General features: G+C 36.7%; 1 protein-coding gene across 3 annotated transcripts in view; it reads right to left on the minus strand.

Moving 5' to 3' along the window:
- The window catches only part of TBC1D19 (TBC1 domain family member 19), a 156,856-nt gene that overhangs the window by 17,056 nt on the left and 118,157 nt on the right, over window positions 1-21,643 (minus strand). For all 3 annotated transcript variants that reach the window (XR_007725721.1, XM_050790699.1, XM_050790700.1), the window contains 3 exons: window positions 18,604-18,688; window positions 16,489-16,533; window positions 1,619-1,651 (listed from right to left, as the gene is read on the minus strand). Coding sequence is in view for 2 of the 3 variants with exons in the window: in XM_050790699.1 (XP_050646656.1) it covers window positions 1,619-1,651; window positions 16,489-16,533; window positions 18,604-18,688 (163 nt within the window). In the remaining variant the exon portion in view is untranslated. The remainder of the gene's footprint in view (window positions 1-1,618; window positions 1,652-16,488; window positions 16,534-18,603; window positions 18,689-21,643) is intronic.

Below are 21,643 nucleotides of genomic sequence, written 5' to 3' on the forward strand. Positions count from 1 at the left end.
AATAAGTGGTTGCTGGTAAAGTTTTTGTGGATGCTGAAAATAGTTTTCTAAAATAGTATAAATAAATTCTATATCAAACATTTTGCATCATTGTCAGCAAATGCTTTCCCCTTGGGTGTATAAACTGTAGCCTATTTAAATGATCATAAATGTGAATAGGCAGAGGCTGAGTCAATGATATATTTTAAACACCAGAAGATCTTTCTAAAAGATTTAAACTTTCATGACATCAAGTATCCTCCAAATCATTCAAGTACAACTTCCAAAAATGATTTACTTGAAAAATTTTTGTAGTTGGAACTACTAAAGTAGAAAGATAAAAAGGTGAACATTTTTATTATTAGATGTAAAAGTTTATATTATTAATCTTTTTTGGTTTTCTATTTTAAATTCCTCACATTTATAAGAGAAATATGCTGTGAGGTCACTATAACATTACGTATTATGTTATGAAATTGTGGTTGCCCAAGAGAATAAAGCTGAGTACCCTATAATTCAAGCCTGTCACTAACACGAAGTACAGCATAAAGTCCCTAGGTACTTTGACTCTTTTTCATTGAATGATAGTGTTATGTCATTCACCATGACCATCTGATGTTGAACACTGATGTTTACAAAGAAAAATGTTTACTGAAGATTCTTGGTACAAAAGCGAAACATTAATGTATTTCTGTTCATTCTAAAGGTAGGGGTAGAAATAAAGGGGACAACAATCTTTAATAAGTTTATATGTAACACTTAAAAACTTAAAAATTAAGTGCATTAAGGTGTAGAGAGTTCTTGCTTTTGCTAATCTTCATAAGCTTCTTGCATTCCTCATTTAATGACACATGAGGCCTTGGAGGCACTCAGAGCTCTCAAGCCTGCACATGCATCTCCCACATGCACCTCAGGTAACTGAATGCTCTGATGTAATTGTTGCTGTGCATATCAGTAGCCTGGAGAAATCATGAGCTCAAACTCAGTGTTGTCCCTTCCTTAGCATTCTTTCTGACCTATTATTTTTAAAAAACTCTTAAGAGAATTACTTTAGGAATTTAAGCAATCTGATTTTACACCTACTGGAGCTAAATATTAATGTGTATCTCTAGTTTCCATTGGACTAAAAAATGGTAAACCACAGGACCATTTTCACAGTATACTCTAATTCTAATCTGTCAAGCAATCACCACCTAACCAATTACGGTGATCTCTTATTTTTAACATTTTTAAATTGGACATATAAAAATACTAAACTCAACATTTTATTTTATTTTTTAGATAGGGTCTCGCTATGTTGACCAGGCTGGTCTTGAACTCCTGGCCTCAAGTGATCCTCTCATCTAGGCCTCCCAAAATGCTGGGATTACAAGCATGAGCCAACACACCTGGCCTACTAAACTCAACATTTTAAAATGTTCATAATAACTTGTGGGTGATTTCCTTAACGTGTAATAAAAACAGTAATTTTTAAAAATTAAGCCCCTATGGGAAACCAGCATGTATTTCACTTTATTCTTTCCTTTATAGTCTTATTATAGTAAAATAATTATATCTGTCAGTCATTATTTTTTAAATTGACAGATAACACTGTATGTTTTTATGGTATACATTATGATGTTTTTAAAGCCCAACTTACCATACATTGAAAATCCATGAAAAGGGATAACACCTAAAAAAAAAAAAAGTATTTCTTTTTCAATAAGTAGTAGGCCTACTGATTATTAGGTAAGCTTTAAAGGATTAAAACTGAAACTATAAAGGTTTTCTATTTTTTGCTTCAACTTTGTCCATAAATGTCAGAAAGACTTAGTGATAGTAAACAATAAAAAAAATTTTTGATACCTTCGGAAAAGTAAACTAGAAGCTTTAAAACATATATCCAGTTAATATTCTATTGATAATATTGAGAAATCAAAACTGAATATATATGTGTATATATATGTGTATATGTATGTGTGTATATATACACATACGCATACGTACACATACATATACATACACAGACATATACATATACACACACACAAAACAACAGGGCAAAAACATAACAAGACAGATCACAGAATTAAGTTTAAGAACTAATTATAATGGTCTCAGAAAGTCAATAGATTATGTCCCTCCTGAAACAACTTCACTGTGTATATTAGAATCAAATACGCTAAAAGATAAGTGAGCTTTTCAAGGCACTTCTTGAAAACATTTGCTTTACAGAAAACACTATGGGTGTTAAGTAAACTAACTGAAAATTAATCATGGGATATGGCTTTAGAAGAAATATTGGCAGAAATATGATACAAATTCAGTATAATCTTTGGCAATAATTATACAGAAGTAAAGTACACATCCTTTTCAAAAAATACTCGAAGCCTAACTTGGTGTGCTAAACATCTTCTCACATTCCAAGTAAAAAATTTGAATTTGTACAGCTTAGTTCAAAACAGAAGTTTTGTAATATATACCACCATATAGCTAACACTACTAAATCAGGTTGCAAACACAGCACAGAAGAAAGCTGCTAAGTTACATTTTTGAAAAATAATATAGAAATGCTTTATTCATCTGACATGTTCATAGGCAAAAATTTTGTGCTGGCAGGGGCTTTAGAGGTCATACAGAGTGAGTTATAATAAATGATAGTTCAGTCGCAGTTTAAAACATGTCCAGCAATAGCCGAAGCATTAATTACCAATGCAACTCATTACAATTTTGAATGGGTTTAATTTGGAAGGAGCTATTTTCTCAGAGTGAGCCAAACTCTGGCTCCCTGAAATTTCTACTTATTATTCTTAGTTCTGACCACAAAGGTCACACGGAAGAAATCTAATTTATCTTCTATGTGAAAACGTTCAGAAATATTTGAAGACACTACTCTGTCTCCTGCCCCATCACCATCACAATTTCTTGCTCCAAGACTTTATGAGTTTCTTTAATTTTTCCTTAGATAAGGTGGTCTTGAACAGCTTCCCTATTTTATTTTCTTCTGAACAAGTTACAGTTCAGTGCAATCCTTAAAGTGAGGTGACTAAAATCTCTAATCATTTTTCCTCCCTATACACCCAACAGCTAAGACAGTGTACTTGGACAGTTGTTCCTGGACCTCAGTAAAGGGTTATAATTTTATCTCTATTACATTTCTTCTTTGGTGAACCACTCCAGTTAGAGATAATAATCCTGAATTCTTATTCGGTTATCTAATGCATTCTCTAGTTTTCTTGATTCTACAAAACTGAAAAATTTGATAAGTATACATGTCCTCATCAAAAGCAATATAAAAATGCTGAACATGACAGTGTGAAGACTAGAACTATCAGTAGAAACTCCTTTCATATTGATATCAATGCATTATCAGCACCCTATTGCGATAAGGGCATGGACTGGATGTCAGACAGACTCGGTTGTGTTCATCTGGTTCTGTCACTTAAGAGTGTTTGTGTGTGTGTGTATGTGTGTGTGTGTGTATGTGTGTGTGTGTCTTTGCGTAAGTCTCTTAACTTCTCTAAGCTTTAGTTTCCTCATCTGTAAATCAGAGATAACACTAGAACTCACGTAATATGATTAAATGAGATAACAGTTGTAGCTTAGCCATTAATAAATAGCTTAGGGCCTACACTATTTATTTAAATCGCTTAGGCTATTATTTATTAATAAACAAATGTTAATTGTTGATGTTATCATTTACAAGTTAGTTCATACTTCTTTGTTGTTTCTAGAAGCAATTTTATCAAAAATAGTATGAGAAGCACCAAATTATTCTGAACTGGTACGCCAGGCCAACCATGTGCAGAATTTTGTGCAGCACTGCTTTAAGCTCACAAGTTAAAATTCTCAGGATCGACATTTTCTCTAGTCTTCTAGCACACAGATTCATGTTCTCCAACTTCTGCTGAATCTTATGTTGTGTATCAGTTTTCTTATTCCTCTCTATATGATTAGCCATCCCATTCTTTCAAAATTTCCTCCCTTTTCAAGTGTTTAACACTTAATTGTAGACTTCACTTTCTCCTCACTAGGAGGCTGACGCCACTGACATGGACTCCTTCCTTTGTCTATTCTTCATATTTCATCTGTTTTCTCACTTACAGTCCAGAGGAGGATGTATACATTTTCTTTTTCACCCAACATCTTCATCTGTGCTCTAAATCTTGTTTCCTTGACTTTCACAGTGACTGGCAAGCAGCGGTCAGGTTTGCAGCTTGTTTATGTGTGGCCTGTCAGCTAAGAATGGCTTTTACATATTTTAAAGGATTATTTCAAAAACAACAAAGAATAATATGGGATACGGACTGCTTGTGGCCAGCAAAACGTGACATATTTACCATCTCAGTGGTTAAAGGAAAAGTCTGCCAAACCCTGCTTTGGACTCCTGCCCCATCAACCGTCCCTTCCTCCTTGCTGCACGTGCATCATTCCACACGCATGTGCTGTGTCCCTGCGATGTGCCAGACACTGTTCTAAGAACTGTAGCTGCCATTTTATCAGGGTCAAAACAACCATAATAAAAATAAGTGAATACATGTCAGATAGTAATAAGTGCTATGAAGAAAAATAATGGAGAGAAGGAGGACAAGGCCAGGCTAGGGTGGAGGAGGACTTACTGATAAAAGAGGCCTGAAGCTGTGGAGGTGAGAATCACCTGATAAGGGTGACCTGGAAGCCGTAGCTTCATGTGATGATTGTCATAAACAGGGTTACCTTTACTGAGGACAGATGGTCTTCAGCTGGATAGTGGTAGGATCTGCTCTTTACTCCTCTAACGAAGCAGAGTAGAGGCAAGGGGTGGGTGTATCTTATCAAAGTAATCATATCCTTAGTCTTTCCTATTTCACTGCATCCTTTCAGCCAGGGATGTTACAAATATTCTTATACATAATAATAAGAAGAAATAAGAAAGAAGAAGAAAAAATAGGAAGGAAGGAAGAAGGAAGAAGTAGTAGTCAATTTTTTTCCCAGATCCTACTTTCCCATCAAACAAATCTCTAATCTCATTTTCTTGAAGCCAGGCTTAATTTTTTTTAAAACTATATATATTCACCTCCTCTACTTCCTTATTATGTATCTTCAAATGCTTGCGAATGGTTTCCCATCCCTACGGATGTAACTTCTGATTGCTAAATCCAGGGGTTTCCCTTCTTTGTATGTTGTACTTAATGGCCTCACACTCAAACTTGGGTCTACCATCGCATTGATGACACTAAGCAGATCAGGCTTCTTGTCCCACAGAAACTTTTGCTGCTCAGTTTTTTGTGAGTGTTTGTTTTGTTTCTGGCAGTCCTCTCTTCTGTGCACTCCTTCGATATAGCTCCAAGACTCTGTATACTTGTTTTCTCTCTCGCTTTACCAGTATTCTCATTATCAACCCATAATACTGACTTTAAAAGCCCAGTATCCTCAGGCTCCTTCTGGTCTCTATTTTTGTAAATGACTCACCAACTCCCTAGTCATTCAGGGAAGAAACTTTTGAGTCATTTTTGCTCTCTTGTTCTCCCTTAGCCCTTACACCTAAATGTGATTATGTATCTCTCCTGTCCCTTTTGGATAACCACCACTTAACTCTTCAGTCTTCATTCCTCCTCTGTACCCCACAAGCACTGCTCTAATCTCTCCAAATTGATCGCCACCCCTTCAGCCTCTGGGTGCAGGACAAGGGCTACAGGCAATGTTCTCCTCTACCTCTGGCCCTGTCCCTGCCCTGCTCCTTCACAACTTTAAACAACAATCTTCCTAGAAAGATCTCCCTGATAGCCTTGATCCCTCCCTCCCAAGCAATTCATTAATCAATCCTCATGTTTCAGTTGGTTTGCCCTCATTGATTGAGGTACTACTCCGTCTCACTGTGCAATTCTGACTCCAGCACTTTCTACCTGTGTACGCTTAGGTATGTTACTTAACCTGCTTCCTCATCCATAACTGCTTTTAGACTAAGGCACAGTAGCTTGAGCTGAAGGCTCTGTGACCCCCCTCCGGCTGTACCCAGAGCCCATGTTTCTTCCAGACTACATCCCAGGTACCCAAGACTCTGAAATTCTGAGCCCAAAGGCTCCTAAGACAACTTCCAGGGCCTGCATGTTCTCTTTGGTGGGGTAGAGAAGAGAAGAGAAGGTATACACCTCCTGATAAATGTGTATACCTCGGGACAGAGAGGTGGCCAAAGGCTGGCTATTTGTGGAAGCTGTGAACAGAGGTTGGACCTACAGGCTTCTGTCCATGAAGCCTGTCCAAGGTATGAAGTGGAGCCACAGATGAGAAGTGGGTGGGGATACCACAGGCTAGGGATGGATGAAGAGTCGGAAAATTCTGAATTCAAACCTCGCCTTCCAGATTGTTATCAAAGTATATGTATCAAGGAAAGAAAATAGAGTAGTATTTATCAGTTTATGAGTCTAATTTATAACTTTTAAATATTTTGACTTATGGTAGGTGGGCCTCTATTTGTACTCCTGCTCTCGGCCCAGCAAAGGTTGGAGAGAAACTTGCCTTCATTAATCAAGTGGGAACAATACCAATGAGGTGGTGAGGATTAAATATTATTATATATGCAATATGATTAGCACAATGTTTGATACAAAATCAGTACTTAACTGTATTCCTTCCCCTATCTTACTGTCATTTAATCATTTTTTATTTTTTCTCTCCCAGTAGAATAAATCCTTTGAGCATAGGAACTGTTTTTTATTCATGTATCTCTACATCCAGAGACCAAGCACAGTGCCCAGAATATAACAGGTACTCAATAAAGGCTTGCAGAATGAATATATGCATCTGTAGGGAGTCTACCACTATTATTTTCTAACCTTTTATTTCCTTCCCTACTGCCATGATCAGAATTCTGTCCCTAATAAGCTCTTACCTATGGTTCTGTAAGAGCCTCCTAATTGGTATCCTTTCCTCCAAACTCTCAGGTCTCTAACCAATTTTTGAAATTAGAGAGCTCAACTTATCTTTCAAAAATATTAATAAGACCATGAAAAAGATCTTTACATCCATTGAGGATTTACCACTATTTATCCATCTACCGAATATTTGCTGAGCTCCTACTCACCTAATTAACAAATACTTAAAAACCTACTCTGAAGCCTCTGGAGATATTAAAATAAATATGACATTGTCCCTGTATTTATAGAGCTCACACTCTAGCCTTGTAATATAGGCTAAGTGTATACACAGTAAAATTCAAGACCTTTGATCTGGCCTTAAACATTCATGATTATGTCCTGCAACCTGAGCTACATCTGCCTCCCCTTGGCATACTCTCCTAACTCCATACACTCTGTGGTACAGGCACACCAGATTATTTATCATCACCAGTATCATCACAGTTTGATAGCTCTGAACTTGATAATTCTTTATCCTAATTCTTTATCCTACTTAGCCATCAAAACCTTACTAAGGTCAGCTATAACCTCAGACAAACATTTCCTGATCTCTTAATCATAATTAAATGCTCATTCTTCTGCATTCTCATGGCACTTTGTTCATATTTCCAACACTATGATTTCACTGTGTTTTGTGTTATAATTAGCTGTTTAACAGATTGTTCCTGGGGATAGGAAATACATTTTATTCATCTGTGTATACAACTCATGGTGCCACATACATAGTTGATGATATACATCTTTGCAGAATGAAGAGATGAGTAAATCATAGATACAGAAGCAGCAAGAGAAGTATTGGTCTCTAGTTAGGAGATCAAAGTTCAATTGTGGGCTTAACACAATTCCTAAGGGTAATGTGAGGAACGTCATCAAACCTCCTGAGCTTCAGTAACCTGCCTGACACACAAAGGGACTATGATTGCCTCTGATGTATCATCTAACTCTAAAATTAGATGTTAACAATTAAGTCTAGAGGAAATGCGGAAAAATTTGTGAGACTTGAAGAAACAGTACCTATCAAGATTTTCTAATAGTAAGACTCTTTAACAACTTAAAGGCCCTTTGCATTCTAGCAACTAAAACAATTAAAAACCAGATTAGAAGGTCAATATTCCCAATGACACTATAGCCACCAGCTTCAGTTTCAGGGAACATCTAGAAGGAGAGCTCAAAAAACATCTCTTCTTCAAGTCTTTCTCTATATTCTTTGGTTGAGTCTCTTTTTCTTCCACCAATCTTTTTTTACCTTCCTTCTGCCTCTGCTGTTTCATGTTATTTCCTTTACTAATTATAAACTTTTAACAAATAATTACAAAGTTTATCTGTCTTTTCTAACTTTTCTACAATAAACATGTTGACACGTGAAAGAAAAACTCAGAGAGAAAAATAAGTTAATAAATAGAACGCATATTTTGATGCCTTATAAAAGTGTAAGTACATATTATATCTTTCTAAATACTAAATCTCAAAGCAGATTGCTATTATATAAAAACCTGACAGTCTTACTTAAAAAACACTTTTGCCTTCCTCTTCTAAGCCACTGCACTGCAGAAACATTTCAACAAGTGGCTAAGGTAGTCAGAAATGAAGACATTATTATTATCATTATTTTCGTCTTATAAAAATATTTGTTAAGGATCTGCTAAGTGTAAGAATACCCTAGTTAGGACGAGGCACTTTTAATAAGGAAGCTTACAATAAATTAATTAGTGAACTACGAAGCAGCAAAAAGGGATGCAAGTATTAAGATGAGTCACGTTTAACCACTTTTACTACATTTCCCCCAGGTTCTGAAATCTATAGCTTCTCTTTAAGTAGCTAGGCTACAAGCTATTTGAAGAAATAACTATATTTCATATTGTGTATTATCTTCAGCATCCAGCACAGTGTGTTCCGCAGGTGAGATGCTCAGTAAATGTTGTTAATCATGGAAATTTGAGCATTTATAAATATAATCAAGTTTTACAAATAAAATACTAAAATATAAAATTTATAAATAAGTAATTAAGATATAGGATAGAGGGCTCTTGATAACTCAATGTTGAAAGAATAAACGACCAATGAAGTTATACAGACATGAATTTGAATCCTGTGTGACTCTGGGCAAGTTACAAACCCTTGCTGAAACCATATTTTCATTTCTGAAAATGGAGATAAACAAGATCAACTTCATTGGGTTGCACTACAAAGCACAATAGAGTTAATTTATTTAAAGTGTGCCAGTGTTTAGTCCACAGCAGATGCTCAATAACCCATAGCTATTTTATGTTCCCAGAAGGGAAAGTTCCACATTTACATATCAGCTTAAACCTAAGAAAATCTTTTTTTGCCAGTATCAGATAAAGGTACACTTCAGCTAATCCAAGATTAGCCTGGGCTTAAGGCTCCAAAAAAAGGCTACACAGTCTGCTTTGTTGAAGGACGAGTCAGATTCTGACAAACAAAATCCGGAGGCATAAGAGGCAGTGAAGAATCCATTAACACTGTAGGGTGCATACCACCTAGAACATTTCTTTGATCTTAGGGGTTGTCATGTTCTTGGCTAGTTTTTCAAAATCCTTCCCTTTGCCTCTCATCACTTCAGCCTTTCAAGGGTCAAGTTTCATTCACCTGGCTACCACCCAAGAGCATGTTTCCAACAGGCGTCAGGATGCTTGGGGCACATCTCATATTTGGCCTCAGAGTTCTACAAGTCTGCTATGAGTAATTATTTTCAGATTCTAGCCTTTCCTTATGCATCTGAAGAAAGTCTAAAATATTAACTGCCTATTCCATTCAATGTGAATAACTTTATAAAGTGATGATTTATGGGCCTTTGACAAAGTTCAGAATGGCAAACATTGTCAACTAAAATAAATCTTGAACTAGATGAGATATAAATAGTAAATATGACTCAGAAAATACCCCCCAAATATTAACATGCTTTGCACTTATTAAATATTTTCTCTTCATTTCCTCATTGTCTCTATTAATACTTAGCATTTATTGTTGTATCATAACTTGCCCATCTGATTCACTTCAACTTCACCCCAGTTGAAAGCATATTATTACTTAGTACAGTTTATTTAATTCATTTGTTGAAGTAACCGTTTCCTCTGTTTATTCTCATTCCACATGTAGCCTACAGGTCAGTAAGAATAGAGATTGGGACAATAATTAAATTGTTTTCTAGTTATTTCCATTATCTTTCTGAATTAGAATGTCACATTATGGTTTTGTTACTTTATTTCAGTAGTTAAAATTTCACAAAACATCAGAACATAACCGTATTTAAATATCAATCTGAAAATCTTATTTTAAAATTTTAATGAGGTTTTCATTGAAGTCTAAAGTTATACCTCAAATGAATTTTAGAGTATGAGATATTTTAAATTTATTTAATTAATATGGTTGACAAACTACACTATTAATCTGACACTTGCAAGAAGATTTAAAATGATGTACTTTGATTATTTTTCTTCTAAGAGCCTTATCTAATCTTTGTTGTAAGGGGCTGTCCAGTGTACCATAGGATATTTATCAGCATCCCTCTCCCCTGGCTGACAACCAAAAATGTCTTCAGACATTGCCAAATGTTTCCTGGTGTGTGTGTGTGTGTGTGTGTGTGTGTGTGTGTGTGTTGGAAGAATTGCCCCTGGTTGAGAATTACTGCTCTAGAGTCCTGAAACTCCCCTACCCAATATTCACTGACAACTGTTTTCTTCTGTCATGTGGGAAACAAATGGTATTAACAAATTTATGATGGTTGTTTATCATTTGTAACTAAGTCAGTCAGATATATGTGTATTTTTCCTACAAGTCTGGTTTCCTTGCTTCTATTCTTATTCCTCTGTATTCTGTGTTCATTCTCTTATTCATTCCCTCACTTAATCAATAGTGTTTCCTGAGCACAGACTTTATGCCATGCATGATTCTAGGTGCTAGATATGTTGGTCACCAAAACTATTAAGGTCCTTTTTCTCTTGGAGCTTACATTCTAGTGACACTTTTAGCCTACACAGTAGACAGGATGATCATTTAGAAGTATTAATCAGGGTTGGGCATGGTGGTTCGCACTTATAATCCCAGAAATTTAGGAGGCTGAGGTGGGCAGGTTGTTTGAGCCCAGGTGTTCAAGACTAGCCCGGCAACATGGTAAAATCCTGTCTATACGAAAAATACAAAAAAAATCAGTCAAGCATGGTAGTGTGTGCCTGAAGTTCCAGCTACTTGGGAGGCTGCGGTGGGAGGATCACTTAAGCCCAGGAGGTCGAGGCTGCAATAGTTCATGATCGGGCCACTGCATTCCAGCCTGGGCGACAGAGCAAGACTTTGTCTTGGGGGGAGAAAAAAAAAAAAAAAAGAAAAAGAAAAAGCATTAATCAGGAATTGGAGGAGAGATGTCACTGAGAAGAGTGGAGTAGGGAACTCCCAATCTCCCCATTCCTCCATTAAAGCAATGGTTAAGCTGGCAGGAACTGTTAGAATCAAACTCTGGAATTTAATAAAAACTTACAACAACCAGGGGAATGTTTAGTGAAGAAAGAATTTTAGTAAGAGAGCATATGGCATTTTAATTTGCCCACCTATCATACCCTACTCCCCAACTTGGTAGCAGCCATGAAGACCATGGCTCACATTCCTGATGCAGCTTGCTGGTACCAGGGGGATCCTGTAACAAAAAATTGTGGTTGTGTATTTTGACCTATATAGTAGCTACCTGAGGGACTGGCTCAGGAGATTGCCTTCATTTTATTTGCCTCATCCTTGAGCTTTTTCAGGACTGACATGGCCTGCCAAGAGGCATTTGTCAAAAGCATTTAAAGGAAAATATATACTAGCTGCAGCCACCTACGGGAAGGAATAAAAGATGGGAGTGGTGGTATACATATTGAAAAGCCTGGGAAGAAAGAGGCTGGGGAAGGAGCTACTTGGGGCATGCAGGCTTTGAAAAGCATCTGTGTATACAGGGGAATCTAAAAAATATCCGAGAAGATCTTAGGCTCCATCTCTGACTACCTTTTAGGCTCTGTGCAAGCAGGAAGTGAAGGCTAAGGTAGAGTTGTAAATGGCCTGGCTAAGCCTTGAAGGAGAGCCCCAATACCCAGCCAATCTGCAAAGACTGAGAGAGTGTTTTTTATTTTTGGTTCTAGATATTTAAGAAAATATCTGTGAAATCACTAGCTGACTGTTACTCTAGTAAAATAAAGACTTCAGTGAGCATACAAGATGAAAAATATCTTTATAAAAATATCTGTATAAAATATCTTTATAAAAATCTTTATAAAAATAATTTAGAAAAGTCACTAAACAAACACCTAGAACCCACAACAAGCAACAACAATGAATTCTTGGGGAGGGGGACAGAGAGACTCCCATTTCTAGTGATACCACAGCATTATATTCAAAATATTCCATTTTCAACAATAAAAAAAATTACTAGGCATGTGAAAAATAAAAAAGTATAACCCATTCATAGGAAAAAATTAATTAAAAACTCCCTGAGGAAGCCCAGACATTGGACTTACCAGACAAGACTTCAAATCAACTATATTGCTAACTGACCTAGCTCCATCTACCTCTTCTACCTCACCTTGTATCAGTCAATGCTTTGCTCACTATTGCCAGTCACACTGGCCATCTTGGTGAGCTTCAGACCATCAAGCTTATTCCTGCCTTCAGATATGCTGTGTACTCTCTTCTGGAACATTCTCCCATTTTGTTGCATAGTTCACTCCATACAGTCTGTCTCTGTTCATATTCCACCTCCTCAGAGGCACCTTTCCTGACTACTTAATCTAAAATGGCTATGCTCATCCCAACTTCCTACAATTTTTGCTCCCTTTCATTGTTAAGTTCATCACTCTTTGAAATTACTTTCATTCATTCATCCTTTGTTGACTGATTTATGATTGATTGATTTTATTTTCCCCTTACTAGAAGGTAAGCTCCTTGGCAGCAGGTGCTTTATTTGTATCATTTACTGTGGATCACCCTCCTATAACAGTGAGCTAGGCTAAATAAATGCTTATCAAATGAACAAAGATGATTTATATGTGTTGAATAATAATAAAAAATATAAAAAGCTTATAAAATTCTTCTGAGAAGTCTCCCTCAGTTCAGAAATTTTGCTCACTAGCTGTTCGGTGAATCTACTAGAGGAAATCTGTCCATTGGTGATGCTTCAAATGAAGTGAGAGAACAAAATGTCTGATGCCACCATGGCCTGTCATTTCTTTCCCAGGGAAGGTAATCATAGGCATGTTGGGGGTAGTGGTGAGAAAACCTCTGCCTCCCTGTAAGCACTGGCTTGGTCAGGGAATGAGTGTGTGTCAGTTAGCTGCAGGCTAACCTCTAGGTGTGGTCCCCTGAGACCAAGAAAGCCAGAACAGTTTTGGTGGTAGCAGTGACAGAGGTGTCAAGATTTTGAAGTAGTACTATCTTTGGCAGAGGTTCAAAACAGGGTGGGTAATATAAAAATGCTGCTACATATTGCCTTGAGCTTAAAATAAAAGCGGGGACAGTAGATTGACTGGTCTTTGTCTCTTCTTGTTCTGAAACTTCAGAATCATTGCCCAGAGAAAAGAGTTCTTCTTGATTCTGGCAAGTTCTAAAACAACCTGAGAGGAGAAATTATTCTGTAGAACTAAATTTATGAACAGCTGTGGGCTTATCTCATTAAGGATTAAACAGTTTTCATTTTGGATGAAAATCTTTCTAGAACCTATTATATACATCCTCTACCTTTTCATTACATTAACTACTTTCCTTTCTTCCCAAATTCACTATAATGAGCTCAGCAACATCTTCCCAGGCAGTAGGGCATCCTGATAAGCATGTTGCTTCTGAAGCCAGACAGCTTGGATTCAAAGCTTGGCTTTGTCACTCACCTGTTGGGCAGGTTAACACTCTATGCCTCAGTTTCTTTATCTGTAAATAGGGATAATATTAGTACCTTCCTCATAGGTTCTTGTAAGGACTAAATGAATTAATACATGTCATATACTTAACACATTGCCTGGGATATAGTACTGCTTGGAAAATGTTTGCTGCTGCTGCTGCTATAACTATACTGTTACAATTATTACTACAGCAAGTTTTCTTTTGGTGTCTTGAGCTCGTTATAAAGATGATAAATTATAATATGCTGCAACCTAGTGATAACTTCTTAAAGGGCACAGCATTATTGGCTTTTACATAAAATGGCCCCAGACTGATTTGCTGGAGTGGTCTAATACGCTGTTTTACAGCTCTTGTATTTTCCTTTGTGAAGTCCCCTTTTCACTTCTCACTGTTGTTGCTAATTTTTCATATCTATATCAGCCTTTTCCATGCTTCCATTTTTGCAGGAGGCATAAAAAAGAGTTAACCAATTTGTTAGACATGTGTGTTAAGTAAAAGCTAATATATTCTAAACTAAGTTGAAAAAATTCTTCTATGGATGGAGAGAAGAACTTGAGTCCATGGACAACTCTTTTGACTATTCAGAGGTATTTTATTTGTTATTGTTTCTTGCTTCTTAGATAAATATAAAAAGTTACTATAAAAGTAAGTTTCTGGGATAATAGATGTAACAATGGTAATACATAAAGTTAAATTAACAAACCTCTAATTGAGTTCAAATAAATACTCATTACAGTCCTATTACATGCTAGATACAACAAAAATGAATGATATGGTTCTGAACTATAAGAAGCTTGCAATTAAGAAGAGGAGATAAAGTATAAACAAACAATATCAAGATAACATAGCTAGAGATACTAAAGATTTTAGACTAGGTATTACAGGAGTCTAGAGGAAGGGCCCTTAGCCTAACCTGGGGATTTTAGGGAAAGCTTCCTGAAAGAGGATCATGCCTAAACTGAGCTTGATGACAGCCAGGTGAAGAAAGGTTAGATGGGCTATTCTAAGCATGGAAACATGAGAAGTGATGAGACAGGAAGCAGCATAGTGCTTTCGTGAGAGTATGTAGCTGTGGGTATAAATAATAGAGTTTGATATTGCTGTGATTAAAAAATGAGATGGGAAATGGTGGGAAATGAAGCTAGGAGGTAGATTATAGGGAACAGATTCAAGAGGTCCTCATATGTCATGCTGAGAAGCTTGAATATTACTTGTTAAGAGATGAGAAGCCATTAAGAACACTTGGAAAAAAATGGCAGTTTGCAGATTTTCACTTTAGATGTATAACTCAGTGAGCAGTGTAAAAGACAGCAAAACTAGAAAAGACTGTGGGAAGAGGGACCAGTTACGTGGTTGTTGCAATTAACAAGCTAGAGATAGTAAGAACTGAAAGGAGACAAGGCAGCAAGGATGCTGTGGAAGAGAGGGTCCCAGATGTATTTGGAAGATAAAATTGGAAGGTCCTGGCGACTTATTAGATGAGTTGGGGACAAGGCGGAGAGAAATCTAGGATGGCCTCGAGTTACTAGGAAGATGATAATTTAACTGAGGGAGAAATAGGTGGGTTTTTGTTTTTTGTTTTTTAATTTAGTTTCTTTTTTTTCTTTTGGGGGGTGGGCATAGGAGGATAAAATAGTGAGTTCAGACTGGGACATATTAAGCCTGAGGTAATTATGGGAGAAGTACGAACTGGAGATATTTTAGAGTAATTAACAATAGATAGAATCATGAAAGCAAATGGCAGCCCCTAGATAAAAGTAAGAAAAGAGAAGAGCAGCAGAACAACAGTGAGATATCAAAAGAGGGACAGAGGTAGATGGCCCATGAAAGAAACTGAGACTCCATATTGAGAGACACAGGGAGAGAACAGCGCCATGAAAGCTAAAGCCACATATGAGTTTTAGATATAGTGGTCAGTAAAGTTAAACACACTCATAACAGCTACATTTTCTGAGCACTCACTACATGTCAGGCACTTTGTGGTTTTATATACCATATCTCATTTAATGTATTATCCACATGGTACAGATGATGAACCTGAAGTTCAGAGAAGTCATGTAACTTACCTGAGGTCATAGGGTAAACTGGCAGAACTGGGATCTGAAACCAGGTCTGCTGGATTACAAAACCCATGTTCTTAACTCTGCTGGAGTAAAATAACTTCTTGAAGATGCAACTTAGTATTATCATAAGGACTGCTATATATTGCTTTTCCAAGAAGCATATCTTAAAACCTGTCTAGTAATCTCAAAATAACATTTAATGTCTAATGAGGTCATTATGTATCTGATCACTTTATAACATCAAAATAGGTGATTTCAGTGATACCTTTTAATAATCTTTTTATTTCATAAATACTACACTGGTCAAATTATGAGAACAATAAGGTGCAATACAAGACAATCCACTCAATTGAGTAAAGCCCAGCTCCAATAAACCCAAAAGGAAGGTCCTCATTGGACTAGCTAGTGTTCTTCACAGGAAAACGAAGTGCCTTGGACTTAGATCTAAGCATCCTCAGCTCTCTCACAGGTTTACTGTTGGTCCCAGGGAGAGTCAGAGAGAGTATGCATAATTTAGCACAAACCTACCATAAATGTGGACGATTTCATTAAATTATACATTCTACGGAAGGTTTATTTTAGATAATAAATGATTATCCATTAAAGAGAGAATAAGAAAGTCACATTTCGATTATAAAAGTTGTAATTTTTTCACTTCCCACTAGAGGAAGCAATAGCATTACTCTTACCATTTGGTGGGTAAAAGACAGCATATTCTTCCAGGCCTAGTTTTCCTATAAGAGAAAACCATAGAGGATTTCAATATGATTAAGTAAATAAATCTTTAAAAATCAACTTATTTTGTGAATGTACTAACAATGGAATTTTAAAAACTACTATAAACTGATATGTCATTTCATGATATGGAATTTAGTTAAAAATTTACCAGCCAATCTTTTGGTATTAGCAAACTCTTTCATAAATTAAAGTAATACAAACCTAAGTGCAACAGAAGCGACACAAAACAACCAAAAGAACAAACACTTTCAAGTTCCTTAGGCACTTAAGAAGAGAAATATCTATTTATTATGCATAAAATTTTTTGCTAATTATAAATAAGTCTAATCTATTCATTAAAGCAAGTCTTAAGCTTTGCAATACTGTGTTTACATCTTTATGGAATGTGCTGAAAGTTAAAAATTAAATGACCAGCTGTATGGTGGTCATATTTTCTGAATACCAGAACAGTTAACATGATTTCAGAATGGGGCTGAATATTTGAAATCAGAATTGTCCCAGAAAAGTAAAGTATATTCACAATAATCAAATATTTAACAGAGTTTTAAAAAGTATCTTTCCTTCAAAACTCTGAAAAGTTCTCAGTTTTTTCCATCTTCCACTGAATATCTTTAAATAGCTTTTACCTTGACAGTTTTTCTAACACTTTTGAGTTTATTGAAAAGTTACTTGTATTTTTGTACTGGGCTAAGAGTAATATTTTTAGTGAAAAAAAAAGTTCTTTTTATTTTTGTTAGGGGTGGTGACAGAGATGAAATGAAGAATAAGAAATGTAAGCAGTTCAGGTTAGGGTGGAGACAAAAAGGACTGATCTTGTGAGCAAGAAGAGAATGGAATAATGAATAGGTAGGTAGGTAGGTAGGTAGGTAGGTAGATAAAACTGATTACTGGACTAGGTGCTGAGAGGCAAACCCTCAACCATGTGGTTTGTAGTCCAGACTAAACCATGAAACATTAGGGTATATTTGCTAACTTTTCTAGCATAGACTTTAAGTGTTTAGAAGTTCAAAGGAGAGAGAAATGGATGATGGGTTGGTGGACATGGTGAGGTACAGGCTAGTTCTTCAAGGAAATATGATTTTTAAGATTGGAGAGTGGGAAGCCTTCCATATGCAGGGACTATAGGGAGGCTAGAATGAATATGGGGTATTGTGGAATAATCAGGGAAGCAAAGTTAGTTAGGTTAAGACAGTATCAAGTGGTAAAAGGCCTTAAAATCCTGGCTGAGTTTAGAGGTGAGCTCAGTAGATAATTAAGTTTACAATCGGTTTTTCAGCAGATGACTTAAAGAAACAAATAAAAGGTTTCCATAAATTGAATTTAGAAGCAATGGACCTCAGAAAACCTTAAGTTAGGGGTAGCCCAAATCCAGCACAAGGTTATGTGGCCTCTCCTAGGGTAGGAGGTGGAACAATCAGGCAGATAGTTCAGACACAAGAGATACAGGAGAAACAGTTTCTTTCTTCGTGGAAGTGGCAGAATGACCATATACAATGAAGTCTGAGCTTTCAGTGTTAGGTGTTCACTATTTAATAAAAAGGAAAAGTTGGGAAGGGCATTCAGCTGAAGTTATTTATATCTTCAGATGATGGCAGGATATTGATATTTTATAAGCAGCTGGTGATAAAGAGGAGAAAAATAACTAAACTAGAAATTGGAGAGCTAAAAGCATATAAATTATATCAAAGTTTTAAGTGTGGTGGAGCATTTTGAGAGAAGAAATATAGATTTTTTAAAAAGTAGAAAAAGCAAATCTGTGTTATAAACTCATAGAAAGAAAAAGAAAAGTCAACAGATAAGACATAAAAACAACAATAAATGGTAGAGTACACAGGGAAGACAGAGAAAGTAAGTTGAAATGCTGCTTCTGGGAACCACTTTCCCATGATTTGTGATAAATTACTTGGGCACTGATTTGAGGTATGAAAGGATGATTACGGTCATCTGAGAGAAATCTTAAGTAACTTACAGTAAAATAATTTGGCAACACCACTATCTCCAAAAAAAAATATTCTTGGCATGATTATGTAAGTCTCAATACTTCCTTAAAATTATTAAAAATTTACCTCTTATGTATGATTTTGGTGGCGAGGCACTGTTGTATGCAAAGTGACTCAACACAGATGTATCCCGGGAAAAACAAAGTAATACCTGAATATAACATTGGAAAAAAAAAAAGCAATTAAGCACTATTATAAAACTAGGTAATTCATTATTTCCTATTCAGGAGGCATCCTTCAAGTTCAAGTACCATGCCTTGCAGTGGGAAGAATGCCCTTTATCGGTATACCTTTGGTAAGCATTACAGTGGGATGCCAAGTTCTTCCGAAGAGTTCTCACCATTTGCTACCTCAACTTTGAAGAACAGAAAATGCAAACTGCTAACTAACAGTTGATTATTCTCTTGTGTTTTCTATCTGGACAAGAGAAACACCTGGGAGAAATTTAACAGATGAAAAATGTATGGAGAAGACCCTGAATAACTATTGTGACATAGAGCAATTTGGGAAGTGCAGGAAATGAACTTGACTCTTGCTGGGATGCATCAGGCAGTTAGGCATGTCAGGGTGGGAGGGAAGGCAACTCGTGGTACTTAGGAAGGATAGCAGCAGCAGTAGAACAAGTGGTTGCCTAATAAAGGGTAGAAGCTAAATAGGGTAGAGTATGTCAACCCTACGTGGAGATGAAAATAGGCACAGTAGAAAGTCAGGAACCAGGATGTCCATTAGGAGGTACTAGATTGAGGACACCAGCCTGGAATTTGGGAGCAGGGGTCCAAGACCCAGTAAGGCCATTAGTGACAGGAAATCTGAGTCCTGGTATTAGAATATCTGGGATTCTAAAAATATTACCAAGATAAGAATTCAAGATGACTGAAAAGGCAGAACAGGGGCACAGAGTCAGGGCTGAACTAGCAGCAAGAGTGAAGGCAGAGGAAAAATCCTTGTGTCCAAGACACAAGAAAGGGGATACAGCTTTGGAAAAAAGGATAGGTAATGGAGATTGGGCATCAGTCAGGTTTAATGGTGGAATGCGTATCAACCACTGCCACTGCATTGTTTTCATTATATTTTAAATGACTACATAAGTGATACATATTAATGATAAATTTAGAAATATAGAGTATTGGCTGGGCGCGGTAGCTCACGCCTATGACCCCAGCACTTCGGGAGGCCAAGGCAGGAGGATCACTTGAGCCCAGGAATTCAAGACCAGCCTGATCAACATGGTGAAACCTCATCTCTATTTTAAAAAAAAATTAAATTAATTTTAAAAATAAAGAAATATAGATGATCAACAAAGGGGGAAACAGCCATAATCCCATCAGTCTTAATAATTTGAGGTATATCCTTTCAGACTGTTTTTTAACATACTCATACATATAATTTTTTCAAACCAAACAGGATTATACATAGTTTCCTTTCACTATTGGAAGATAAATATTTCCTACACATTTTTATGTTGTAGAATATTCCACTGTATGAAAGAACAATAATTTATTTAACCTGTATTGTTGTTGAACATTTAATTATTTCCACTTTTCCCCAATGACAAACAACACTAGAGTGAATTTACTTATGGCTAAATATGTACACCTTTAGTTATTTTAATTCCAAAAACTGGACCACCTTTCTGGTCAATTGCTTTGGGCATTTTTAATTGAACCATGCCTCTCCCACATTTTCTTTATCTACTTCTGCCTGACTCCTGGGAGCTGTAAGATTTACCTACACATATGCAACCTGCCATGACTTTTACTTACTTTTATCCCCCCTGTTCCATTCTGGATGACTTCCTCAGATTATTTTTTAGTCAGTTCACTAATTCTCTTCTTCTGCCCCTATTATGCACCAGGTACTGTTCCTTGTGTTTGGAATATATAAAAGGAAACAAACAAAACACCTCTTTTATGGAGTTTAATTATGATGGAGCAAAATGTGTGTGATAAATAGCAAATATGATAATTATATTATATAGTATATTAGGTAGCAAGTGCTATGGAAACAAGATAAAGGGGAACACAGAAAGAGTGGCTGACACTTTAAAGAGGCTGTTCAGGGGAGGTTTCCTTGAGAAGGTGATACCTAATCAAATATTGAAAGGAGTTGAGAAACTTAGCATGTGGATATATGTGCAAGAGCATTCCAGGAGACTTGTTAGGAGACTATTGACAGTAGCTTTCACTAAGATGGCAGCGGTGTGTGGCAGATGTATGACACACCACCCAGAGAGCCTCCTCTAGGAATGAAGGACTGACTTATAGCAGCTGGTAGTGCTGTAGCAAATAACCCTCAGCAGCCAGCTCTTTTCATGGACTACCTCTGCTGAAGAGAGCTATTTTGCTCAAATATCAAGGTCACGCCCGTTTCCTGAAATGGCCTACATCTGATGAAGAGGATGCAAGGTAAAAAAGTCTGAAATTCTTGTCCCCAGCTCAGGATGGGTCTGACAGTTTATCCCATCTTTAGAACTCTCTGCAGCATTGGCTGAGGGTTTCATTTAAACTGTATTGCAGCTAGACTTGTCCTTATGCTCAATCTTGCTTCATTCACTGGACTTTTACATGTGTTGATTCCAAGAGCACTCCCTAATAAACCTTTGGCCTGCTGGTCTCCATCTAAATTGGCTTCCCTGGGAACCCATCTTACAACACAGTGAAAGTGGGAAAAAGTGGTCAGATTCTAAATACATTGTGAAGGCAGGGCTAACAGGAGTTACTGATAGATTGAGATGATATTTTGCAGAAAGACAGGAGTCAAGGAGAGTAACACGTGGAAGTTGAAAGTAGAAGGATGTTTGATCTCAGCAAGTGGAATGCCTTTAACAGGGAAAGTGGCAGGCAGAACAGTTTGGGGAGCGAGATCATGGGTTCATTTTTCAACATGCTAAGTTTGAGATGTCTGCAAGACACCTAAATGGAAAAATTGAAGAGGTAACTGGAGATATTTGTATGGAGTATAGAAGAAAAGTTTAAACTGAAGATACAAATTTGAGAGTTATCAACATATAGATGGTACTGAAAGCCACAAAATAGGTGAGCTTGGTGAAATCATCAAGTAAGTGAGTGTAACTAGAGAAAAGGAGACCAAGAACTGAGACCTGAGG

This window comes from Macaca thibetana, chromosome 5 (assembly GCF_024542745.1).
Source record: "Macaca thibetana thibetana isolate TM-01 chromosome 5, ASM2454274v1, whole genome shotgun sequence".
NCBI lineage: Eukaryota > Metazoa > Chordata > Mammalia > Primates > Cercopithecidae > Macaca > Macaca thibetana.